At 40.7% G+C, this 27,712-nt stretch overlaps 1 protein-coding gene across 14 annotated transcripts in view; it reads right to left on the reverse strand.

The window, feature by feature from the left end:
* Nucleotides 1-2,074: 2,074 nt before the first annotated feature.
* The window catches only part of TENM1 (teneurin transmembrane protein 1), a 794,184-nt gene continuing 768,546 nt past the window's right edge, over nucleotides 2,075-27,712 (reverse strand). For all 14 annotated transcript variants that reach the window (XM_077786535.1, XM_077786536.1, XM_077786540.1 and 11 more), the window contains 7 exons: nucleotides 24,338-24,510; nucleotides 21,855-22,090; nucleotides 15,671-15,967; nucleotides 11,176-11,563; nucleotides 9,242-10,462; nucleotides 8,619-8,761; nucleotides 2,075-7,204 (listed from right to left, as the gene is read on the reverse strand). In XM_077786535.1, the coding sequence (XP_077642661.1) occupies nucleotides 6,446-7,204; nucleotides 8,619-8,761; nucleotides 9,242-10,462; nucleotides 11,176-11,563; nucleotides 15,671-15,967; nucleotides 21,855-22,090; nucleotides 24,338-24,510 (3,217 nt within the window). In that variant the 3' untranslated portion in view covers nucleotides 2,075-6,445. The remainder of the gene's footprint in view (nucleotides 7,205-8,618; nucleotides 8,762-9,241; nucleotides 10,463-11,175; nucleotides 11,564-15,670; nucleotides 15,968-21,854; nucleotides 22,091-24,337; nucleotides 24,511-27,712) is intronic.

Genomic DNA, 27,712 nt, shown 5'->3' on the forward strand with positions numbered 1-27,712 from the left:
GTGGGCAACAATGTTGCAAAGTTGTGGTTGAGGCATTTTCAGTTCATTACTCAGTTTCTGTCTAATTGAAGGCCAAATTTCATCTACGGTGAACTGTCCTATCATATTTTACACTGCACGTACACGTGTTGCTCTGTGCCTTTTTTGTATGTGTGCTTGTTGGTTGAAATTAGTCTTACCTTAATACAGTGCCATACAGTGGCAGATCCAGGATGTTTTTCTGTTTAGTAAAATATTTAAAGGCTGTTTTTTTTTGTCATTACATAACCCAGCAAATGCAGTGGCTGGTTTGCTGTCACTTGTGCCCATTGAAGCTTTCCCTTCTCCTCCCTGCCTTAAAGGTTTCCCAGCCTGCTGTGAGCCAGTGGCATCTGGTCCCTGGCAGTTCCTCTCCAGCTTTGCAAACCACGCTTCCCCAAAGCCTGCTGAGCTGCTGGGTGCTGGCAGTGTGTGTGTGCAGCCCCAGCCTTCCCAGGGAGCTCTTCTGCTTTCCAAATGCTAGCTCTAAATCCCTCATTCACCTGGCCTCTCCTGGGAGCAGGAACAGGTGTGCCTGGAGATCATCCCTAGCAGATGATTGCACAGTGGTAGGGATGCATGCAGTGGAAAGAACTTTGCCCAGGGGCTGTTTCCTATTGAACTGTCCTATATTGACTTGAGGCTGAGGCTGCATGTGGAAAACCTGCAGCACACAAGCAGCAGCTGCTCACCCACTTTGCAGTGCAGCGAGCCGAGGATAACTGGTTTGACTGTGGTTGACTCCAGAAGTGCATTGTTCTTCTAAAAAATACATAAAATAGGCCATAAGATGCCATTTCTGTTTAAAGCTGAGAATGTAGTTTCAGTTTCTGGTGTAAATTATTAAGACAGAGGCTTGTATTGTTTCTTTTGGGTACCCAAGAGTCTGGAATTACTGCAGGCTTAAAGAAGGTGGAGACAGAGAGAAGCTGGTGGTGCCTGTGAGACAAGAAGTAGATGCTTGGTTATGGAAACAGTAATTTGGAAATTATATTGATTTCCTACAATGACCTAGGTGTGAAGAGCTACAGATCCTTTTAGAGAGCAGCAGCTGCATTCATTTTGCCAGTATGACTTTCCACATGATGTCAGTATTGCCTGCTGCTTCCCTCCCACCATCTCCTTCAGGCTGCAGCCCCACTGGGCACAGCCCCTTGCTGCTGCCCTGTTCCCTTCCAGCCCTCCCACCCCTGTCCCCTCGCTGCCACAGCCCCAGATCTGCAAGTGGCTTTGTAGCTCAATATGTTGCCCCTGCTCTGGCCCTCTCCCCAATGCTGCTCCTCTGCAGCAACTGAGGCTCCCACAGCTCTGGCTTTGCCTCCACTAAGCCCTCCCCTGTCCCTGCCTATGGCTGTGACAGCCCTCCTGCAGCACTCAATCAGTACAATATCCCAGGCTGGTTTTCTTCCCTTTTCTACTGGAGCACCCACCCCTTTGGCATCGCTTCCTCCTCATCCACCCAGCACAGCCTCAGCCCTCCTGCTTGGTTCTTACCCAGCCCAGCTGTTCCATGGTTTTTCACCATGTAACCTTTCCTTTAGCCTTATGCATTCCTTGTGCCCCTCCATTCATTTGCTCCTTCTCTCTGCTGCATGTACTGGGCTTTTATTTTCCTGGGCACATACTTTTCATAACAGAATCATTCATCATCATCTATTTGAGGCAGCTCTAAAGAACATGCACTTTGCTAAAGAACACTTAAACTTTGCTACTCACACTGCCAGCAACATTGACTTCACCCACACTGTTATCATGAGTGCAAAGGCATTTAACAGAATATTTTTTCACTCTCACATTTGCTTTGAAGAAATATAATCATCTTTACACAGAAACTGGCTGGGATTTCACCTGCAGTGAAACATGCAGAGTTATAAGCATGAACTTTGGTGAATTGGAATTAAAATTAAATCTTGCTAAGCAATATCCTGCCCCCAACTTTTGAGTCAGTCAATATTGGCTGAAGTCCTCGTTTAGCTCTGTGGAAGCACCTTTTACCGACATGACTAGAATATCTCAAATACTGATGTAAACTGATGTAAACAAAGACAACATCACATGCCATAAGTTTGCACCTTTATTTTTTAAAAATGAAATAGTCAAAGTACTTTCTTTTTCAAATATCGACACATAATATATTAACTTTCAATATTTACAGTGTGTTGCTGGGATGTTCTTGTAGAAAATGCATGCTTCTGGTCTGAAACCCAGAGCAAAATGCATCAGACCATTTAACTGCAGCCATATAACATAAACCTGTACAGTATCCAGTCACTATTCAGCACAGGAGTTAGAGCAGGAATAAAAAAATTGGGATCTATTGTTTCCTAGCAACGAGGCTGAGGCCATTATAACACAATTTCTGTAAGATCAGAACCTCTAACTGGTGTTAGACAGAAAGTGAAGATCTTGGCATACATTGTAAACATTTTTTACTGTTGATGAGAAAGCTAAAAAGGAACATTACTTTGACATATATTGTATGCTATGCTTCTCTTTCTTGTTTATTGACACTTCTGCCAGAAGAGTATGAAGATTTTAATGTTTTATCATGGTTCATACAAGTAAAATACTGTCAAGGACACAATCTGATATACTAACATTTATTAAAAGGCTAAAGTCCACCACGAGATCTAAGGAAAAACTGGAAATTGTCAAACACGTTTCCTTAGACAAATAATGGCAGGTGACAAATGCCCAGACAAATCCACAGAGAGTCCAACTCCACCATTCCCAGTTTCTGCCTGGAAGTGATTGCTCTGGCAATCAGGGTGCTTTCAGCCTGGTAATGTTTTGTATCAAGGAGAGGTTTGAATAACAGCTAGCGTTTGATGGGAAAACCCCATGGGCTGCTGGTGCAGCCTGAGCCGGTGTCACCCGTGTGTCACCGCTCGGATCAGCCGCACCCCGGACACACGGCCACCCCCAGGCACTGCCTGTCTCCTTCGGCTCGGCTGAACCTCGAGCTCCTCTGCCTTAACCACTTTCCTTTTGGAACAGCACCTTGGCTTCCAACAGCATCCGTCGCTCACCTGGGAGGAGCTGCTGCCCCCGCCCAGCCTGGGCACTGCCGGGGGCTCCGTGGGCAGGGGGTGCAGGGTGGCACCCCAGAGCACAAAGCCATCTCTGCCCAGTGCCCTGCTGAGGGATGCAAGAGAGCTCAAACCAAAGAGCCAAGGTGTGTATACCCACTTGCACATTGACCAGTTCGTATATATTTATTTGGCTATGTTCTACATAGATATCTATATATATATATTTATAACTTTGAAATGTTCTAGATTTACTAAATAAATATGAAAGCAAAGGAAATGTTACTTGTACACACTATTTGTTTGTCGGTCGTAAAAAATATAGCCTGTATTTCTCATGGTAGGTACTTTACTACAGGATAGTGTGCAATAGTGGATTTTATTTATTTTTACTTTATACTTTATTTTAATTACTTTATTTTATTTTTCCCTCTTTTAGAGCCTTGTTTGTAGTGCAGAATACTAGCATCAAATTATCTGATCTAAATAACAGTAAAAATTTCCATGCTATTGTTTTTCTTTTTTCTCAATTGGGTCTCTAGGTTATAGTGCAAAATATAAAATTAAAAAAAAAAGGAGAACTATGTAAAAAAAACCCCAAACCCACTGAGAAATTGCTCTAACTACTCAGGGAAAAAAAATGGAGACTGAAATATTCCCTGCCTCCATCTGAGGTTGTTGATGAACAAGACGGTCCAAAGCTATTTGTTCATGTAGTTCTTACAAATCACTGCTGCTGGCCCATGTGGAGCTGTGATATGACTTCAATCTCCCATGCTTGCTCTCTCAGCAATAACTTATTTCTTGAGCACTGTCATCTCAACACAACATTTATATTTTGTTTCCTAAATTTAAGGAACTGTTATGATGAAGGCATTTTTTTGCTTTTGTAACTGGGCCATGTAATGTCATGTGAGTTGTAATGAAATCGTATTCTCATAAGAAATAATTGTTCAAAATGTACCTTAGACTGCACCCAGAAAATGGGAAAATGCCAAATCTACTTTCAAAGACAAACTTTTAACACATTTAACTCTTTGACCTTTTGGCATAACATGAGAACAACAGTAATCAAGGCAGTATTAAAAAACACAGCTGTAAGTTATACAAAGTGCATTTCCTGCATATAATACAAATATAACTTTAAGAAACTAAAGGCACAAGCTAACTAAATATGTATTACATACTAGAAATGCACTGTTCAAGGTAACTCTAATAGCTCCAAATATTTGTTTATAATGGATATTTAAAGCAGTTTGAAAATGATCCTCATTAGTGAATTGCAAAAAAGTATAATTGCTTAAAATATAAGTAAAATAGACTCTAATATTGACATCTTGGATCCGTGATAAAATACATCATCACATTTATGAATGCACTCTCTATATACAATTCATAAATTATTCTTCCCTTGATTAAAAGTGTATTAGAGGCTCCAGGATTTGAAGGTCCATTTTTAGGCTGGTGTGGAGGTATTCAAATTCTCTGTGATTTTATGGAAAATTACAGAAATCTGAGCTGTCAAATCTGGATGTGGCCAGCTCCCTTTTCTGTACATTAGTTAATGATGAGCCTGATCACAATGTGTATGTACAGATTTTGGTCCAGAGGTCCCCCTGGCTGGGGACAGAGGAGGATTGCAGGGGCCAGGCTCCCACTCAGCCTGTTCCTGCACCCCCAAAGCTGTGCTGGCTCCCAGGGGAGCAAAAGGAATCTGGGAAGAGACAGTAATGGGCTGAGGCTGAGACCTGAGCTCAAACTCCAGGGAGGGGCTCAAATCTCAGGTGCCATTTCAGGCTCATCTCCAACTTTGGTACAGTCTGCTCCACTTGCCCAATAACAAATGAATAAAGAAAACTGGGGGGAAAAAAAGAAAGAAATCATGTACTTTGTTGGCTTCTGCAAATATAAGCAGAAACTATTTCAATATATTTACTACATTTGTTCTGAAAGAAATGTGCAATAACTTCACTGTTACAGATACACAGGCTCTATAACAAGACTTCTAGATCCCTCTGTAAAGCTGCTTGCCCGTCCCCCCCTCCCTGTGTGCTCGGCCCACCTCCTGAAAATCAGGTCTTTTAGAAATGACAAACTGGAGGAAGGGTCATCTACTCTGCTATGAAGTAACTGTGCCAGTAATGCATGTTACCTTGGGAAATAAAAAATTCTGTTCATGCAATATAATGCTTTTCTATGTGCTCTAGATATTGAGCTGAAAAGTGAAGAGTCATCCCCGAAATGTTCTATGTTTATCAACATATTTACTATCCACACTTAGGTTCATCAACTCCCAACCCACCAATCTTCTTCAGACTTGAAAAAATGAGTACTACAACAGGATTATTAATCTGAGATGAAAAGAATGTGATGTCTAAACCCAACAACACTGCACCTTCCAAATCATGTGTGTGAAGACAAGTCCTGGCCCAGTGACTATGGACAGGGCTGATGATGCATGGCCTGACACTGCTCCGTGAGGGCTCCCAGCTGGGGCATCCCCAAAGCACTGGGTTAAAGCCCAGCCTGGAGCACACATGCCACTGGAGAGCCTCCTGAAGACTACAGTGCCCACTGAGCCTGCTTTAGCCACCCTATCTCTGTCTGAAGCCTGGCCTGCACGGTGCCACCAAACAGACTGGCAGCTTTGTGTGTGCTGCCAGAGCCTTTTATATCCCAGTGCTGAGGAAAACCCTAGGAGAGAGGCCTGACATGCACGAGTGGACACAATGTGATGTTCAGCATGGAGTGGCTGAGGGGTGGCCGTGGCCGAGCAAAGGCCACAAGAACATCCTTGTACGTACTGAATCCAACCCAAGCCAGATTTCCCAGGTTAGAAAATCCCTTAGCTTTTAACTGTGAGGAACATGTGTGGGGTTGGTGAGCAGCTGGGAAGTTTCCATACACAGTGTGGTTTCTGTATGCAATCCCTTGAACTTATGGGAGATCTCACTGGGATAAAAGACACCCAGTAAATAAGGGTTGCAGAATCAGGCTCTGTAACCATTTAAATAACTGGTGAATTATAAATCAACAATAAAAAGCTTGTGTTTCTTTAGGAGAAGGCAGAGCACGTGGCACTCGCTCCTACCCTGCAGGGCTGTGCGGTGTCACCCTGGTACCTCGCACGCAGGTCGCGCCGCTCGGCTCGCAGGACTCTGCTTCTGAAATTTTTGAATACTGCCACACAAGAACTAAAAATTGTCACTGTCATCTCTCAAAGAGTTAAACAAACGATATTAAAATACCATCTTCTGTCACATTTAAAGGCAGTTGGATATGTTTTTTCCTCTATATTTATATATACAGAGTTCTGATCTAGAAAAACCAATACAATAAACCATTTTACGTTTAAAAACAGGCAGTCTTTGGTAACGCAAAGGCAGAGATTTTCTTTGTTACCTTCTGCCTATTTCACTCTGTCTCATGAAGTGAATATTATTGGCACTGTCAGAAAGTTCGAGATACTGCTCCACAGATAAAACAAAATATCCATCGTAGCCTTGTACCCGCCCAGTGCTTAAAAGCTGCTGTTTCTCTCCGTCTGTCCATGCCCTAATTCCTTCTTCCCCCTCCTGCAGCCGCCTCTGCTCCTTAGTCCAGGCCTGAGCCACAGCTCGCTGCCTGGCTATCTCCAGGACATGGTTCTTTTCCTCTTCCACCGTGGTTCCGTAGCGCACGTTGAAGCAGAGCGCGCCGTGCTGGAGCTGGATGTCGGCAAAGCGTCTAGTCCTGCCATTGATCACCGACGTCATCTGCGACACCGTCACGTTGACGCCGTTCTCCAGGATGCGGCGCCCTCCGGTGCTGCCAATCAGGGCCAAATCTTCTTCCAAAGAGCCCAGCTTGATGAAGTAATGGGTGTCCCGGCCCTCAATGGTGAAATGCAGATTCTCCAGATAATGAGCGTTGTTGAGGATGGCAGCAATGCGCCGGCTGTCCTCGTTAGCCACCCCGATAATGTCAGCTGTCACTATACCGTCCTTTATAGCAAATTTGATGCCTTTTCCAAATACTGAAGGAACAGCTGCAAATCTCAGTTGCTTCACTCCTTCAGAACACTTGCCATCACTATACCTGGGTGTCATAGGAAGTTGGTCCAAGGATATAAAGTTTCGGAGTTGCTTTTGTAGCTCACATTGAATACCAAGGATAGTCTGGAAAAGAAAGCATCAGTCAAGTTTGCAGGAAAGGTACCTTGAAGTTCATTATAGTATCTCACCCTACTCATCTCTTAATTGCTTAGAATTCAATTCTTCAATTTGTTTGGAAAGTATCATGCACACCTACAGAACCTGGACATATGCACATGCTTTTTAGTCCCTTAAGGTAATGCTTTTTGTCTCTTGGACTCCTTCATTTCTAGGAAACAAATGCAAATGTATTTATCCAAATTATAAATTAACTATTTTTATATTTGTTCTTTTTATTTTTCTTCCCCCTTGAACTGTTACTCTAATGGCTGGTTTTTCAGCCCTTGGCAGTTCAGGGAAACCTGAATTCAAAGCTATGCCCTTTCATGTAGCTCTACTTAGTCTCTGTGTGTTTAATTACATCTTCTGTAGAACTGTGGTAATGACTTTTATAGCCCATTCTTTAAGGAAAGCAGGTTGTGAAGGTCTTGAGACACTAGAACAATAGGCAAGTACATCACATCTGAAGATCTTGCTCCCCACAGAGGCTAGAAGAAACCTCACTTCAACCCCCTTTTTGTCTTTGAACACTGTACCTATATCTTTTCTGTGACTTGGAAAAGATTAACATCCCAGTGATAAATTTCCATGGACATGTTTCACATCTGGCATGAGCTCTGATCCTCCAGCCTTCTGCACTTGGTGAATGGTAACTTCTTAAATGCTGGGAACATGAATGTGAACTCTCAAATGCTCTATGCTTCTCTTCCCTGACTACAATAGAGGAAAGGCATCTTTGCAAAATCATGTTTGTTAACAGATGCTCATATGCAAAATGTGAATGCCTGCTCAGAATATCGGTAGTTTGTCCTGTTGCAGTCACATTGATTGCTGGACTCTGATAGTTGCTGTCTGGCTCTTTGTTACTGAAAACAAGCCCTGGAGTAAGGCTAAGATTTACAGACCCTTTACAGATCCATAGCAGCATTTCTGCTTCCTGCAATAATTATGCAGAGCTACTGACTTGTAAAGCTGTTTATACCCTCAGTGATTTTCCAGTGCTTGTGGCATCTTTGCTAACAAAGATGAAAATCTGCTGTTCTGTTTTTTTAATTCCACAAGATTTTCTGTGGTTTTTTTCAATATCCACAACAAACACTTTCACCCTTTAGTGTATCCTGCACCTCAAGTTTGGATATTTTCTCTATAAATAGCTGCAAATTTTCTTCACTGTGTTGCTATAATCTTCTCCTTGAACCTCTCCTCTACTCTGATGCCAGTACATAACTGACAACATTAAAGTTTCAAGCATTCTTAAACAATTTGCTTTGCCTATTACATTGAAAGATATAGTCACATTTTTTTTCTGGTATCCAATATTTTCTATTAAAACTCCTTAATTCAGTATTAATAGCATCTGAATAGAATGTTTGCTAACCTTTCCAGGATCCCACTCCTGGGTTTTTGTTTGAAGCTGTAGAAGTTCGTATGTTGTCCCCAAAGCTTCTATCTCTGGTTTTGGGAAACCAGGCAGCACGTTGTGCAACTGGAAACCAAACAGCTCTAGCCAACTTCCAATGTCTACAAAACAAGAAAAGAATGCTGGCAAAAAGGCTCATAAATCCTAGAAAAAGTGTGGGCAGTCTGCAGAAATTCCAGCTATGCAGAAATAATGATTTCACATCAATTTATGTTTCCTGCAGTAGCTACAGCATTTATTGTAGCAAAGAAATTATTTGGTTACAAAGCATAGCTATACTCAAATCAATAGTGTTCCCTCTATCTGTTTATAATAGAAAGAATTCAAATTAAGCTGCTTCCATTCTTCCCCTAATTTTAGCACTGAGAAAAGCAACAGAAGCAGCTATTAATTATCTTCTTGGTTACCATAAACGTTAGAGAAAACAGATCAAGCTCAGTAAGATATAATCTATTAAAGAAATTACTTCAATAGATTTAAGATTAGAGACTTTTTGTCTTTGCGGAAGATTTCCAGAATGATGAATCCATACCACAATTCAAGAGGAAGTTTTATTTTCATTGGGGACATGTTACTTTTACCTGTTGTATACTTAGCAACGTCTTGGATTTTGCCAACTGGGTAATTATTTTCAAATGAGTAGAGATTAAATGGCTGTGGGACAGCATTCAGGTGCTTCCATATGCGGTGATTTGGTGTCGTCCACCGACCAGCAATGACGTCATAGTCCCGCTGACCCAGATGAACTAGTTTAGTAAGAGAATCATAAAGTCCTCCATGAAAACCAATGATAACCTCGAAATCTGGATTAGTGTCCTGGTAGATCTCTCCATAAGGGGTGTACAGAATTTCTTTTATGACCTGGCCTCGACTGCTAAACACAGCTAGAGGTGTCCCAGTGTTATCACAAGCAACATAATATTCTTCTCCACTGCTTAATTCCATTGCAATGAGATGACCTTGCAGATCATAATATAGGGATGTTATTTCTGAGCTACTGTGATTGTACAAGTGAGTAACTCTTATTGGGTTGGAAAGATCAGCATAAAAGAACTGTAAGTGTTGTCCTAGGCTTGATTTGCTTGCAACTCGTCTTCCAAGACCATCATAACAGTATTGCACAGTCCAGCCAGACACTTTGTTATACGCTTTGTTCAGCAAACCATTAGAGTTGTACTCAAAGATCTCATTGCCTCTTTGCCTGAGAAAACCATCTTCGTCCATTTTATATTGAATTTCCCCAAGCCTGGTAATGCGATCTCTCAGGTCGTATCTCAGAGGAGTGAGGCGCGCGCTGTTCCCATGGCTCAGCAAGTTGATGTTGCCATTAAGGTCATAGCTGTAGCGCCACTGGGTTTTGTCATTCACAGACACAGTCTGGAGCTGACCATCAGCGTCGTATTCATAAAAATACCTCGTTATATTGGCATCTACACCCACGCGTATGTCACAGATCACCATGCGACCCATGTTATCATACTGGATGGTCATCCAGTAAGCAATAGACTTGAGAATTTCATACTGTACTTCAATCACCTGACCATTGGCACTGAAGATTTTGGTATGCTTCATCACAGTGGTGGTTATAACTTGGTTTAAATCGTAATTAATGACACTGAATTTTCCAAATTGTTCAGTCCTGCCAGAAACATCGACGTAACGGTACAGATCTATGGGAAGGGGTGTCTCGTTGATCATGGCCTGCATGCTTGTGACACGGAAGTTGTTATAGCTGTAGTCAAATCTGGCATTTACAAGCCCTTCTTCACTAAACCTGAAGATTTGGCGGCCAATAAGTGGACCTGTCCAAAACAAATACAGGAAAGAGGAAAAAACAAGAAAAATAGTAAGTTTACTGGTTTACTTATCCTACAGATCTAGGACAGACAGGGTATGACCTCAGGTATGCCCTTTAGCCTTACTACTCCTTAGCAGTCTCACAAAATACCATTAACTATGAACATGTTAGATTATTCTCCCACAAACCTTTATTAATGCTTGCTCTACAAATTATTTATTATTTATTAATATTTGTTTAAATTAATGCTGTTTTATTCCTAATTATGATTTCTACTTACTTACAAGATAATTCTAAATTAAATTTATTTCACATGGCGATTTCCTACCTCATGTAAGCAGTCCTGTTGAATTTATGTTATATTACAGTGTAAACTGGGAAACTTGGAAATACAAACAATAAACCAACTTGATTTAGTATTTAGCAAATATCCACATAGAGGAATAAACCCAACAAAACATCCTAAGAGCTATTCCATACCAAGCAATAAAAAGAAAACTGTATTTCAAGTGGGACAGCTATATTCACCTATGGACAAGACACAGAATTATACAACACATATATTTCCAGTGAAACATAAAACATAAAAACTTGTAGACATAAAAATAATGGAATTTCATGCCAGGTAAGTGCAAGATCAGGGTGTTGCGAATGAGGAATGAGTGTCACATTTTAAGGAGCCAAAAACTTTAGCAAAGTAGTCACAGTTAGACAAACCTGTTTGCCTGTATCTGATGGTACAGATGAACCCATCGTGCATTAAATGTATTGTTTTAATAACCCCAGAAGATTCCTCGTAGGTGAACGTGACTTGCGTGGTGTCGTACAGGATCTCGGAGAGCCGCGACTGTTTGGTGTACTTGTAGAGGACCCTGCGGCCCGTGCCGGGGTACAAGGTCTGCAGCAGCCGCCCGTCCCTGCCGAGGTCCTGGATGAAGGCGGCGCCGCTGTCGGGCGGGGTGTAGATGTTGCGGTAGTAGCCCACGGACAGCGTGGTCTGCAGGGTGTGGCGCACCATGCTGGGCATCGTCACCGACTGCAGCGACTCCGACTGGTCGTACTCGAAGATGTAGCGCCGCTGGCTGTGCAGCAGGAGCATCACGGACTGCAACCAAACAGCAACGGCACGGTAAGGGGTGGATCAAGCACATGGGGATCCAGCTAGTGAGCGCCTGGAGGTTATGGAAATGCTGAAACAACCAGTCACTCTTGTAGTTTGCTCTTATGGTTTGGACAATTCCAAGTGAAGCTTTCAGCTCCTGGCCAGTAAGGTGGTACAAAACAGGAGAACCATAGTAAGTCTAGAGGTAAGGGCCTCCAAACTGGAAGGCAGATGTGGCTCTCAGTAGCATTTCAGCCTCATGCTGACTTGCTATGTTGCTTTGCAATATTTAGGGCATCCTCTCAGGGAGCAAAAACAGAGGGAACCTCTTCCTCACACACAGGCAGAACATCTGCACCAGCAGATGTGTCTAGAGGAGCTGGAAAGGGGAAATTTTGTGCATGTACAAGGTGTTTAGCTTTTATTGGCATTCTACTTATCTACAGCACAGACCTAGCTCCTTTCCTGTATATCTTCTTTTAAATACACATGGCCCCAGAGTTCTTAATGGCTCTGTGCCTACAGATGGATGAAAATACTCTGCAGATTCTTTGGTGTGACTACTTCTATTGCTTATTTTTAATGTTTACAAAGAATATAATTTCTATACAGGTACTTGGTATTTGCCCTGTGTTGGTTAATTGTGGCTGGTCAATGAAATCTGGTTTGCTTATCTGGCAGATGAATGTGCAAGCACAGCAGACTTTTTCTATTGATAATTAAAGTTTGGGTTCTGTACACCTTCTCACCCACCACGGAAAGTCACCGTGTCACAGCACAAGCCGGCTGGTGAACAGTCACTGTTGAAACAAAGATACTGAAACACAGAATGAAAATGTATGGGGAATTCTGTCACCTACCCCCAGCTCTGGCAGGTGACTTAGCTGAACCAGAGCACTGCACATTCCTTGCCTTGTCTGAGTCATGCTGGAGCATCAACACTGCCCAGCTCTTAGCACACAGCTCAAACCTACCAGGCACGTAAGCAAATTTGTCAGGCTTCTGCAGGACAGAGACATCATACAAAACAAAGTCGCACATGGAACAGCATGACTCCTTTGTCATAGAGCATTGGGGAAATAAATCAGAAAAATAGGATCTTTTCACCTCTAAGCTCAAAAATCTTCTCTGGAGAAAAAATCACCTTAAGATCAGCCCTGCAGGGTGTTAAGTAGCACTGGCCCTGAGGCGCTTTTCTCTGACAAATAAACCAACTGTCCATTCAAAGGGCCAGAGACAGGCTCAGCCTTGGCCATCCTCTCTGCACCCCCAGCCCCCTGCCTGCCCAAGATGTGTCTCTTCCTGCTCTTGGCAAAAGACATCTGTCACCTGTGCAGCAGCCAGAGAGCACCAACATATGGCACTCCAGCTCACCCTCTGCCAATGGGTGACGACAGACCTTCACACCGAGCACTTTCTGAGCACTTTATTGCTGCTCCACCAACCATTTCCAACATGCACTGTGTTTATTTTGTTTCAAGAGTCAGTCAAGAGTCTCCAGTCTGCAGTAAACCACTGGCTGAACTCTCTCCCAGCACTGCTGTGACGCCTCTCTCTATATACTGCTCCCGTGCCTGTTTTTAAGCTGTCTGCCATTGACAGAGTATGAATAACAATATCAGAAACATCCCCAATATAACTTTAGTGCCTCTGTGTACCATTTTTACAGCACTTTGTAAAAGTGCTTTGGCTTTTTCACTATTGTCCAGGATAATAAAAAGATATACAGTACAAGGGCTGGAGACTGAGTATCCTCTCAAGCCTATTAGAGAGATACCATAAAGAGAAAAAAAAAATTAATTCCCAATTCATACTAATAACATTACAATAGATTTTTCAACTCTGCACAAATTGGGTTCTAATTGTTTTAAAGGATTTTAAAGGGTAGCTCATAAAACATCCAAAAATCTGTCATCTTATTAAAGCAACCAGAGCCTGGTCAACCACATAATGATTGATGCTGTGTGGTGTATCAAGACAAACAGCCAGTGGCCAATTACTGGGAGCTCTGCTGGGAATAGACAAATGCTGAGCATCACCACTAGATGTCATTTCTGTCCAGCAGACACACAGACACTCATCTGTTTTGTCTGCCAGATTTTGAAAGCAAGTTTGGAGTATTCAGGAGATTTTATAACAGTTTAAACTAATTGAGGAAAGTGACCAAACAAAAGGAACTGAATTTAATCAGTAAGAATTATTTACAATGCTAATATTGTAGTGATTTTTAAAATATTATTTTTTTGAGCTAATTTCTTAAGGGGCAGAGATTTTTGAAGATGTACAATTAACTCATCTAGTGATAAAAATGAAGACTTAAATAACTATGAATTGGAAGCAACCTATATAATTAATTTTTTTTTTCATGAAAAGAATTACTGGGTCTTACAAGGCTTCAGAAAACCTTTAGCAATCATTACATAATTAACACAATGAGTTATTGACTTTAATGGAGCCACAAAGTTATACTTCAATGCCTAATTTTGACAGTGAATTAACTTTTCTTTGGCACAAGATACAACAGTCACAGAAGTACATTAAATAGTTGGGAGATTATTGTCCATGGTGGGAATGACTTTCCATATTTTTAACAACAAGTTACAGTATTACCCAAGCTGCTGCCTGAACCAGTGAACTTTTGCCACTTGCTTCTACAAGATCATGATTTGGCTTTTGTGCAGAATTCTAGAATAACAGTGTTAAGTTATATGACTTTATAAGCTCATCATAAACTAAGAACAAACAAAGTGGTTTGGAAAGATAAGAAGCATACATCTTTCCAAAACTACAGTCCATTAGGTCCAAAGAAAAAAATTAGAGATTCCTCCAAAAGGCACATTGCCCAAATATTTGAAAGCTGTAGAAAATGCCTGTTTACTTGTAATTTGCTAAAGAGCATACAGACAAAAAAAGCCCTGACTAATTTATCTGAAACAAACTTCTGAAGCTCCTGGGGTTTGCCAATCTTGTTAACACATGCAAGAACCACACTGCATGCAGACAAGGAGGAATCACTTTTCTATGCATTTTCCAGTCTTGGTAATTTTTTTTTTTCACTGGGTTAGGTTTAAGTTTTTTGAGGATCTTAAATACATTCAAAGTAAGTACAGCACAGTTTATCTTAAAGGTACACGTTTGCAACTCTATAATATACAAGTAACTTCAAAGTCACTGGATTTCCTGTGTGGATTTCCTCCTATCAATGTTACCTCTTCTGCCCCCCACCCCCCATAGCATTTTCCTGTGGTTTACAGGTTCAGAGAAAGTGTTCTGCTAATTCAGGGTGTATTGGATAGGCCAAGATGCTACTATTTAAAAAAAAACCTTGAATATGAGTTTGCACTGAGTTCTGAGAGCTCTAAAAATACAGACTGGATTTCCAGTTTTGAAAGACAAGACCAAACAAAATGCTACTACAGATGAAGGGGTGCCTACTTGGTTTGTACAATATCTATCTTCACATTTTGTGACCATTGCCTCTAGGCATATTTGAAACTTACAATATTAAGGGAATTTAAATGCAAAGTCACCATAAAAGCAGAGAAATAACTCATTTCACACCAACATTTTCCCCCTAAATATCCCCATAAATACTGCAATAAGCTTTCTCCTCACAGGATCAATCCCTTGTTTAAAATAACAGCACTGAATAGGTAAGCTTGTGCTCATGGGTTCCTAATTTTGGCTTAAAAGAACTATTTGTGGTGAGAAAAATGTTTTCTTTCAGGACTGTAATCTTTCTGATTGTTATCCAGAGTAGCAACATGATTTTCAGCAGTTAGGCTGTCCTTTGTTCACTTGAACATGGGCTGAGACCAGAAGGTTGTTTCGACCTACCAATTAAACAAACCTGAGGTGCTTATAACTTTCTTCAGAACTAAACTATGACAGGTTTGAGCACATGACATGTAGGTCTGAGCATATCCAGAGACATTTTTATCTAGTTATGTAATTCTATGCATTTTCTGTTTTAAAAGTCTTAATTACTCTTGCAAGAGGCAGCATTATAACATAGTTCAAAATATATACTATACTATACTATACTATACTATAATATAAACCCTTTTTTTTTTTTGTCTTGGCACAAACCCCACTTTTAAAATAATTTACCTTTTCTAGATATGTGTAACTCCATATTTTACCATCTGCCCATGTTCTGGAGACGATATTCCCACTGGCATCATACTCCATTTTCTCAGTCCAGGTTCCTCTTTGGATATAGGTGACTAATCCAGAGTGTGAATAAGTGATATTGACCTCATTGTACTTGCTGATGGGGGACCACAAAATGGGGCGTCCTGTCTGGTCATACATAATTCGAAGAGTGAATTTCCGGTGATCATCGTAAATCTTTCCTGTTCTGGTCATGTGGTCGAAGTCAATGGAGAGCAGGTTTCTGTTGTGGGTCTAAACACAGAGGTACAGCATGATAAGAACACAATGCATCCTAAGCCTGTGTCAGCCCTAATCAAACTGAGCAATGGTTTAACATTGTGAGTTGGGCCTTACTGAAGACAAGAAAATAGAAAAGATTCAGATGAGAAACAGAAGGACCAAAAAAAATTGCTCCTTGCATTCAGTGTTATTATATTTGGCATTACAGGATGTTTCCATGTGATAAACCCTCACCTCTGCTCTCACCTTTTCCTGCTTTTTTCTTCTTTCTTCTCAGCTGTGGATTAAATCCTTGATTCCAGCCAAAGATGTGTAGTTAAAATCCACAAACTAAGAAAGATCTACTATCTCACATCCTCTCTTGAGCTCTGTTAACACTGGCAGGTCAGCTGGTGCTCTGGGACAGCCCAGGTCACATCCTGGTGCTGCGAAGGGCAGAGCTGTGCTGGCAGCTCCTGCAGCCCCTGCTCACCAGTGTTCTCATGCTTCCTCACAAACCCACCTCACTTGCAGACTGCTGAGAGCCAGCAGCAGCCGTGCCTGGCACTGGCCATATTCCTTGTTGCTGCTCTCACCACATCTGGGACCAGCAACTCGCTGTGTCTGACAGATGGAACACAGCCCAATACTCAATTTGAAATCAAGTTCAGAAATGAGTCAGATTCATGAAAACAAAATACATTTACCCAGTGCTATCATCATCCTTAGAGGATGGCATCCTTAGATCATTCAGTCCCTGGGAAGTCTCTATTAAACACCATTTAAATCAGATATATAATTTAAAGAACCATAAAATATTGTTCATTGACATCTTTTTCAGATCAATGCTCAATGTGCTTGTTGCATTAATCTACCACATTTTATCTGATCACTCTATTCCCATGAATAACTTCCTTAGAGCACAGACAATGCCAGTGCAGGTGTCAGCACAGAGCATGGCTCAGTGCTTGCTCCTCTCTGAGACCTGGAGACACAGCCACGGAGTAAATGGTTAATAAACCCTGGTTAATAATTCAACATGTGATTAGAATGAATATTTCTTTTTTGTTCCTCTTTCTGTTTTTAGATACAACATAATCTGAGAATCTAGAAGAAACAGGTGTTCTTTCTTCAGCTACCATTTCTGGAGCTTTATATACACACATGTCTAACTTTAATAGTGTTCATTTACAATAGCTGTAAAATACCTATATACCCCCAAAGACTGCTGTAACTATTCCAATTTATGCTCTAATGATAGTTAAGGAGCCCAAGTAAAATGTGATGCTCAGTTCAGCTACCTTTGCTTGCATACAGACTGATGGTTTAAGTTTAATATAATATATTTTTTAGCAAACTTCTTAGAATTTCTGAAAAAAAAATCCTCTTGGTGGCTGAAAAGCTAGCAGGAAATGTCTTATTCATTTATGTTCTATGTACATGTTTAATGTTCTTATTGCTATTACTATCATTGTAGGATGCAGTTAGGAGGAAGAAGAGCCTTGATAACAAATTGCTTGCAATCTGAATTTCAGAGACTATACAAAAAGTAAGAATGAGAACCAAACAGAGGCAGAATTAGCAGTGAAGTGGAAAGCAGCAGTAATTGAAAACACACGGAGTTAAAATAAGGTTAAAATACTTCCCTTATATTGCACATTTTATGTCTCATTTGTTTACTTTCTTCTATTAAAGTGAAGTTTAACACCCTTCTCAAAGCAAGACAGGATCATAAATGGGTAGGAGGACTCATCTCAGTGTTGCTATTGACAAGCTGATTTCAAATCCCAGTGGCTTCATGAGATGATGCTTTCAAGATACATAAACCATAGCAAGGAGCCCCCTGAGAGTGGCTGGAACTTGTATTCTGCTATGAGCCAGGGAAAACTGGTTTCTGAAAGCAGTGTCAGGCTGGAATACCAGCTAATGAAAACAGGGAGAAAATTCAGATGACTTCAGTAATGTTTTAAGTACATAAAAAGATATGTTTATTCTATATTTTTTACACATTTGTTGACTCTACTGCTAATAGTTTTTTTAGCTAGAAATTTTGCGGCGTAAGTATCAGATAAATGTGCACTTCTTTTTATTTAATTCCATGCATAATTCCACCCTGCCTGATATGTAAGCCAGATGAGATAATTGCATTCTTTCCTTGTCTGTGTTTTGATTTGGGCCAAAGTAAACTCATACACCCTGGCAGAGGACTTGGTCCCATCTTTAGAATTTGCTGTAAGACTGGTAAATAAAGGGAGATCATTTGCTAAGTGCAATAATGAACATGGCTGTCAAAGCCCGTGTCTGCAGGACTTTTGAACTGAGGCCAGTGAGTTACTTTTGTTGTTGTTATTAAAAAAAAAAAAAAAAAAAAAAAGAAAAAAAAATTAAGACCAGCCAAGCATTCAATTTTCAATTTTGTAGACATTCAGTTATAAAACCTGGACTGCATCCAATGCCATGTTCCTCTAGTTATGCAAAAGTCAGGAGGGAGCAGAGCTGCATTCTAATCAGTGTATTACTATGCATCATGCTCATCAGATTTAACGGCAGTCTTTGCTTCATTTTTAGAAGTCAATTAAAATAGCTGTTCAATTGATAAAAAAGAAGTCTTGCTAGATTAAGATTGATGTTAAAATGCCTGATTGTACATAGATTTATTATTAATATAAAATGCATACATGCCCACAGACTGTTTTATATATGTTCAGGAAGTGCTGGTGCAAGCAGTTCTTCACTTAAAGGAAACCTGTGGTTAATTTCTGTTTCCCACATTGATTTAGACCCTGAGATAAAGTTAGATGTGTTCCATCATTTCAGTTAACTTACTTCTATCCTATCTCCAGAGCAGGGAATTCACACCATGCAGAAATCCAATTTTTTAAAAACCAATGTTTCCAGCATTATTCAGAACATGCTCACAGCATCCTCTTTCCAAAACTGGAAATAACACTAATAGAGTGACATGCTTTCAAGATGGTTGCTAATTGCTATTAGAATTAAAAAAGTTAAGACCAGGCAGATAAGGAAAAGCTTTATTCTCTTTCTTCTCTTCAAGTAGGTCATCCTTTATCTCATCCCCAGCTACCTGCCTTCTAATTTATACCTTTTAGCAGTCAAAGCCATTTGTTTCACTGATGGTATCAGGACTGATTTCTAAGTAACATCTTTATACCTCATTTCTATGCTATTTTTTTCTCTCTTAGAAAACTCTTCCATTGTGCTGGGTTTTTTTCTTTAACTGAGGGCTCCTGCAAGTCTGTTCATTCCCATTGAGAACTGCTCCAGTCCCTAGAGCTTTTCTTTACATACATTTTCAAAGTTCAGCATAGTTCTTTCTGCCCTACATTGCAAGCTTTCTAACACATTTCCTATTGTGCCAGGCATGGCATATTAAGTGTTTAAATACTTTATTTTAAAAATATAACTCACTAAAAGTTTTCAGAAGGTCTGTCCAGAATCTCATCCAGCATAATGACTTTCAATGATACTATTTTTTTTCCCCAGCAGTACTCAAGGATCTGTCCACAGCAAGTCCTAAATCCATTTCATTATTTGGTGTACTGTTTCAAAAACACTATAGGATGGTACTTTTATTCCTGCTGTGCTGCATTTCCTATAATCACCAAGAAAAGTGAGCTGTCTCTGGGTAGATTCCTTTTCTCTACTGTTCCAGCTCCTTCCATCTCCACTGACTCTCCATTCCACCAGCATACCATGCAGGTGTCAGTGCTAAAGCTGAACTCCAGGATCCAGGTATTTCTGCTATTCTCTGAAGTCCTTCTTCATGGTCTTACCAGCCTCAGTAGTCCATCTGTCCCTTTCTCTTGTGCCTACTTACATGGTGTTTCTTTGTGCAGAATACAATTGGACTTGATGATCTTAAGAGACCTTTTTACATATAAATGATTCTATGATTCTAACATCTCTCCTCCTTTCCACTCTAAAATCCTCCTTTTAGAGGAACCTGTGCTATCCACCAGGCTCCCTCCAGCCTTGCCCTGACAGCTCTCAGAACAACAGCACAGCCAGGATTGCAATACAGGCAGCTGGCTTGTCCTTCTGAGCAGGCAGGACAATTCCTAAGTCCTCTTGATCTTGGGTAGGCATAAAAAGACACAATTTACAGAAATAAGAATACAATATTTGAGAGCTGTGTTGCTAGTGCATATTTTTAGAAGGACAAAGAGTAAAAGATATCAGCATACCAAAATTATTCTTATGCTTGTCTTTCACTTTCCATCCTCTCTCTGGATGAAAGTGAAGGGGGAGGAAGAGGAATACATGAGTGGTTTTGTCCACCAAATATTTCAATTAATATCTTATGCCTCCAGCCAGAATGCATTTAATCCTGACTAATTTGTGAATTTATTTATTTATTTATTTATTTATTTTTTTGCTAGGCAGTGTTAAAGATCCCATAGAAACAAGTGGAAATGCAAAAGAAACTGCAGTCAATAATTTCAACAATAGAAAATACAAACTGCATAATGGTGAAACTCTGCAAGATGAAGTAGTTGTATTAAACAGAATTGTGATGAACAACCAGTCCCTGGCAAGGTAAGCAGAATAGATGACTGACTACATCCTTTCTGTTTACCATCTTATTACATAAGATTCCTGTAGAAAAATGTGCTATACTGTTATTTAATCACAAAGTCTCACAGAAAGCCTTCAACTGAACAGGCAGCATGAGCTCAGGAAGCCACAGTTTGGATCCTGCCATCTTAACATGTTTGTCACAGTGCTAAGCTCACCTACCTCCCCAGCAGGGCTATGAGGCCTCACACTAATTTAGAGAAGAAGGAGGCATAAGGTGGGCAAGAACAACGAAAAGAAGCTTTTGCCTGCTTGCAAGATCCTAAAAAGTAACTGTGACTGTCAAATCTGAACAATGCCCTTTCAAACAAGTGCTTTACATAGAGTGCCCAGTCTGGCCAGATCTTCCAGTTCTTGTATTTTTGATTGAGCAGTTGAAAAGCAAACAGATGGTACACTTAAAAAAACGTAGAGTATCTCATAATCAAAATGAGATGGTTTTGATTTTGGTGTTTTTGACAATCCAGAGATTTTAATAACCATCTCTATATTTTCAGAGCTAACAGGTGTACCTTCAGATATAATTCCTATCCAGAAAGGTTGTAGTCAATAACACGGTAATTTTAAGGCAAAAATTCCCAGTTGTACTATTGGTACAGACATTTTAAGTGGTATTCATGTGAAAACCAGAACTGATTTAATAAAAAACCTGTTTAACAAAGTAGCAATCTCTTTGAGCCATGGTGTTATGTAATTAAATACTAAAAGTTGACCATCTGTCATTGTACTCGTAGGTAAAAATAAACCAACGATGCAATGTTAAAGCAAGTCTTTTTTGGAGCTGTGGTGTAACCCAGCCAGAGGGAGCTGGGGGTTTGAGAGCTTGTGGCAGAGGGCAGAATGAATACACAGCCTGTCTGGATACACAGGGAGGCTCTACATCACTCTGAATCCAAGAAAAGATACCCAAAGTGTGTCCTGCAAGAGCCTCTGTCCTGGGCAGCAGCTGGCACCCCTCAGCTCCCCCAGATGAAAAAGCGTTGATAGATCTGAGAGAGGCAAAATGTGACTCCAACTTTGCAGCTGTGCCAGAGTAACTATGCACTGTCCTTTGCTCACAGCTTCTTCCAAAGCCATAATTAAGTTCTTAGTTGAAAAAGAATGGGAAGAAAAGAATTAATTATGTCTTGAGGTCAAATCTTACAATCAAAATCAAACAGAGATCAAACATCCCTGAAACTGTTGGAGTAGTTTGGTTTTGAAACTCATGGCTGGGGCCCACTACTGATACAGAATTTTTATTCTTACAAAGTATAACATTTCAACATGATTATAGTTCAATGGCTTTCAAAGGGAACACTGCACTTACAAGAGGAAGCCTTACCCTTAGCCTTCTCTCAAATGTAGAGATATTGCCTTTGGTCTGCTCCCTCCTTTGCCTCCATTCAATGAGATTTGAGTTATGCTCTCCAGGAAGGGAGATGTTGCACTTCCCTAGCGTGGGGCTGACAACCCCTGCGAGAATGTGAGGCTCCGTGTTAAGCGTGATTTCCATTCCACTGGCAAAGGTGACTCTCAGAGACCCATCTGGGCTGATCCGATAGATGTTCTGGGTGTTATCTGTCAAAAACAACAAAAATCATAGAGAAATGCAGACCTCCAGATTTATAAACCAAATTCTAGGCACAACAGGGCTCAGTTTGTAGCCCAAGGAGGTAACACACAGCTGAACCCCAACTACAAGTGTGAGTTTTGCAAGCTGCAGCCTCCAGTCCTTCCCCAGTCTGAAGAGCCTTTTATTACATCTGACCTGATGATTTCCATTGTGAAAGCTTCCTGCAGCAGGAATAAAGAATTTTTGCTTTCAACTTAAGAGTATGTAAAACCATAAGCTGAGTACTGACCAATGCTATAGTGATGATCTTAGCATGTTGCAGATCCCAACAGGAAAATGCACTGCTTGAACAACTGCAAGAATATCTGAGGTCAAACAAGGAAGCTGGTTTCCAGATATCTAGGATGACAGCCAGTCTCCCATTCTGTCCCTTTTCCTTGTGTCACTGTACAAAAAGCTTGTCCTCTTCCCCATTAGCAGCAGGACCCTGGGCTGAGGCACAGGGATGATCAGCCACCAGGCTGAAGCTTGATGCAACAGAATGACTGGGAAGTGACTGTGGCCAGCAAAATTAATGGATCAGCAGTGGTGGCACAGTGAGCAGCTCCAGAGGCTCAGGACTGTGCCACTGAGGGCTGTTAAGGGAGCTGGGGTGACCCAGCACAACCTCCCTCTCCTACCCAAAACTACCAGAAGTGTGTGGAGGTCTCCACTGAGAGTCTATGAAGGCAGCAGACACTGGAGCTCCTTTCCCTTGCCTGGGCAGTGTAATTCCTCCTCTGCAGGCAGAGCTGTGCCACAGCTCTGATGTGTCTGGCATCTGCTCAGGCTGGGATATGGAGGTTCCTGCAGCTCAGCTGCCAGGGGGAACTCCAACATGAGCCTGACTTTAGTGCTAACATACAAAGTCTCACCCTTACAGTGAGACTGAACTCATTCCAGCTAGGGAGTATCCAAAGCATCCCTTTTTTTAAGCTGTGCCACACAGAAGTAACTGGTCCAACTCTTGACATGTGAATATAAGGAAAATAGTAGGGTATGCCAGAAAGTAAAGATAATTGGATGTAAGGACACCACACCTGACTGGCTGCTCACACGGTGCTTTGTGCTGGTTTTTCAGAGATATGTAAACATGTAAATTACATGAATTTATGAGACACATACAATAATAACTAGAGCTGTTAATTTCTGGTGCTGCCTGTTGTGTGCAAGCACTTTGCTGAGACAGACTTTGATAATTTAGCAACTTTGAAGAGTTTCAGATTTAAGGACAGACAGATCAGGCAGCAGACGGTGCAGAGAGCAGATGGAGTCACTTGGACAAAGCCTAACAGGTGACACAACAATATAATTATTTCTATTTATGCAGTGCTGTCTCTACCACACAATGGCAAAGAGGAATGAGTGGGTATCTTGTGAGATGAGTTCTTCCTAGTTTTTTCTTATAGATCAAAACTTGAGAGAAAGAAAAGTTCTGTGATGTGCTCAGCTACAAAGCTTTTCTATAGCAGACCTGGAAAGACATCAGAGACCTATTTCCTAGCACCTGCTCTTTCAAAGCCTGAGAAATCCACTGACAACAAAAAAACCCAACAAGGACGAAAGACCCCAGATCGATTAAACTATGTAAACCCAGAATTCTGGTGATAAATCTGCAAAATCTGCAGGACACTGGGGCACTTCCGTTAGGCAGAAAGCAGGGTTTTTTTTGAGATATATGATATTACCAGGGAAATACTGTGGTGTCTACAGGAGTTGAGTCAAAATCTAATCCCCGAGGTAGCCACTAGTAGAGGTGGGCCTCGTTCTCCCCCTTCCTACAGGTGCTGCCACCAGCTCACAGAACTACCAGAAAGAATACACAGTATTGGCCAAAGAAGGCATTTTAGTGCTAAAATGTCAGTGGAACCTGTCATTCTTCTGGGAAGTATTTCTTTGAATAATAAAGCTCAGTGTATTACAGATTAGTCCAAGTCCTCCAAATATTGAAGCAGAAAATAGCATGTAAAGCCTGGAGACATCAGAGATTTCAATAATTAGGTTTCATCCACAGAATTTTTCTAAGAGAAGAAGAATTCACTTTTGGCTTCTTTCTAACTGGTAGCCCAGCAGAATTGTAGCTGTTGGTGCTGAAACAAGGGAGAAACAAATGAACTAATTCTTTTTTTTTTTTTTTTTTTTTTCTGGCCGACAGCTAAGAATGCAGTAATGTCTAGTGATTAGGGAAGAAATAACAGAAATGCTTTTATTACCTTGTTTTAAAGTATATATTGTAGAGGTAGCTGAGAAGTTTGTGGCTGTGATCACATTCTCCCTGTTTGAAGTATCAAGTTCCACTCGTGTCAGTTTTTCAACATCGCTGTGGAAGCTGCTGACTTCCCCTGTCGGGAAGGTTGCATTGGTCAGGTGCCCATCGGAGTCATACCTGCAAAATGATGTTAAAGAGCCATGAAAATACACCACTGTTGTCGTGTAGATACTCCTAAAAGCACAAAAAATTGTGAAAGAAGTAGGAAGCATTATCAACACTGTGCAGTAAGTAAAAAGGTAAGAATTGGTCTATTTACCCACTCAAAATGCATTCAGCACCTAGTCTGAATTCCTGCTTGGAGTCTTTTTCAGTGGTGCTGGATGAAATACAACTGGGAATACAATGAGATGCCACCTACATCACTCAGCCTCTGCCAGAGGCTTCTGTGCTGCTCGCAGCTGGCTGGGGCTTCCCCCAGAGGGCTGCGATGCAGGAACAGGGCCACTGGAGGTCACTCGGTGGTCAGGCATCCAACTCACCCCTAAAACGGCATTTTCGTACCCGTAAGATTAAATAAAACCAGTTCTTACCTTCTGCAACACTTAAAAGCTGCCTTTTGTCACAGATGTGTGACGCACATAATGTGAGTGGTGAATGTAAAAAGGGGAACTAAAGCATAACAACAGTGATAAAATTAGATTGAAGTCTGCAGGAAATAAGTTGCCTACATGGGTTATGCTCTTTTGTTTCTTTTCCCCTGGGTCTTCTTAAATCAGCAGGAACTTTTCACCTAGAATCTAGAGCACCACATTTCAGTTCACCTAAACTTCATCAGTGCTAAAGAAATTCTTGTAGCTCAAGGTACTTGATTGTGAATCAGGCCATGTTACCAAAAAGTCAATAATTAATTCCAGAGCTCAGGAGCAGCATTTCTAACAGGTCTTTTCTAACAGTTCTTCTTTCTGATGGTTCACACAGAAACCAGCACAGAGCATTGCTTGGTGCTTGATATTGTTTCAAAATAATACCTCACATCTTAAAAATCTTATTGATGCTGACATGTTTTTATTCACCTAAGACAACTCACTGATATTGCAGAGTATTTGCATGAGCAAAACCAACTCATCTTCATAAAACAGAAACTTACTGTGCAGGTATGAAAGCATAATTAAGTTTTCATGTTTTATTAGTTGTCTCCTCTCACAGACCAGACTGGTATATCAGCTGGTGGAACTGCACTGTCGCCAATGAAACTACCTCTTCACATCAGCAGATGATCTGGCTTTGTTCTTCCCTTTCAGGTACTGGCATAATTTCTCTAGGATATTTATTTGCCCCTAATTAATCAGATAAAATCTATATATTGCAAGAACTATTGGTGAAAAAATATCAAGATTTGTCTTCCCTCCAATACAAAAAAAGAAAAATAGAGCTGCTGTTCTTTTCCAAACAAACACTGGAGAATAAACTAGTGAACATCTTGGGGTTTGTTTACAAATAAGTTAAAATTAATAAAATGTTAAATTCAAAATAATCTCTCTCCTTTTCACCTCTCACTGCCCTTATATACATTGTGTGACTTATTTACATTCTCTCCTTATGGCAGTTCTGTGCAAGTTGACTGGATGCCACGGGCAGCGACTAAAATTGACTCAGATCACTACTTTTCATCATTAGAAAACTTCATGAACATCAGGCAGTTATATTTCATTTACTGCTTGATCAAACAGGTGTGACAGCTTGGTAGGTTATTTGGATTTGCTACTGTACCACAGAAAATCCACTAAACCTGCATTTTTAAGGTGCAGATACAGCTGGTTTATTGTAATGTACTTGTGCTCAAGACATGGGATCCATCTTCACTAAGGATCCAGTTTGGCTGCTGATGGTGCTGCTGCTGAAATACAGAACTCCCTGTCTAGCTGAAAATGGGATAAACTGTTCCTGGCTGGTTGGCCAGAAAGGTGCTGACTCCTAATGAGACCCGAGCACACGGCAGAGGCCTCTCACTCGTGTCGATGGTCCCACTGCCTTCAAGGAGGACAGGCAGAAGAGTGTCTCAGTATTGATTCCACAGCATGACCATCTAAAGGGTTTTTTTTCTTCCAGATTGCTCCAAGAAACTCAGCCCTCTGAGGACAGGTTCTGTCACCTTCCACATGATGAATAGCAGCACACTGGGACTCAGCTCCTGCAATGTCCTACCCATACTAATAGGGGTGGAATCATGGCATATTTCTTAATGTTAATTTGGGGCTCAGTTATGCCACTGTTAATCATGTCAGTGACCATTTAATCATGCAAATAATTGCACTGATTTTCAGTACTCACATGAGGAAGTGTTCACCAGTATTTGAAATGCACACATGGGGATATTGCTTCACAATCCATTTGCATTTCTATATGTAGCACAGTTAAGAGTTATATCATTTCAAAGGGAAAGTGGTCTAATTAATTTTTTCAGAGAGAGTTGTTTCTTGCAGGTGTTTTCTTGTCCTTGATTTAATAGAGGACCAGTACTTCCCCTCCCCTTTTACAGCTTTAATGACACAATATTAAAAGAAATCTAGATGACTTAAAATTGTACATTAGCTATAATTGTATGCAAGAGCTCTTTCAGCACTTCAATTCCATCAGATTAGAGTAGATGGATGACAAGTACTTTTGTAGGTAGTTTTCTACCTCTTAATAATTTCCCTCTGTGAGTGAATCTGACATAAAGGTAGATGTTCTGAACAGGTCATTATCTTTGCTCATATTCTCAAGTATGTGTGATATGTGTTGCTAAACAAACTCATCCCTATTTCAGCTTGACAGTGCCATGGGCTGAACTTTTGGATGTGAATGCAAATCTATCTTAAGCACCACAGATGATCTGAAGCAATTTTAAAGTTGCTTTTAGTTCCAATGTTACATTCTCATAGTGCTCACAAGCAATTCATATATATAAGTAAACCCTTCCAAAAATTCTAATTTTCAAACTGAAATTGGCTGTCAGTACAGAATGTGACCTCCCTGGAAAACAGTATCTGGGTAAAAGATAACTAAGACCATCACAGCCCATGATCTATTCATGGCAGCAGGTGAGCAGCATCTCCTGAAAGCACAACTATTCAGCACAGAGGTGATTACAACCCACTGCCCCTCTGACTGGAGCAGATCAGGTGACATTCTGTGTTTCAGTCACTGAGGAATTTGTAATGTATTATGAAAATGACTTAATATATTGGATTGAATATAAATGTTAATGACATGTTTTTATTTAATTGACACAATTTAATTTTGTTGCTGTTTTTGTAATGGAAAAGTTGTAATTCTGTTAATTTTCCCTGACTGATGTAGGCTGGCAGGAGTGTGTGGTCATGCAAAGCCTGGA

This window comes from Lonchura striata, chromosome 14 (assembly GCF_046129695.1).
Source record: "Lonchura striata isolate bLonStr1 chromosome 14, bLonStr1.mat, whole genome shotgun sequence".
Lineage (NCBI taxonomy): Eukaryota > Metazoa > Chordata > Aves > Passeriformes > Estrildidae > Lonchura > Lonchura striata.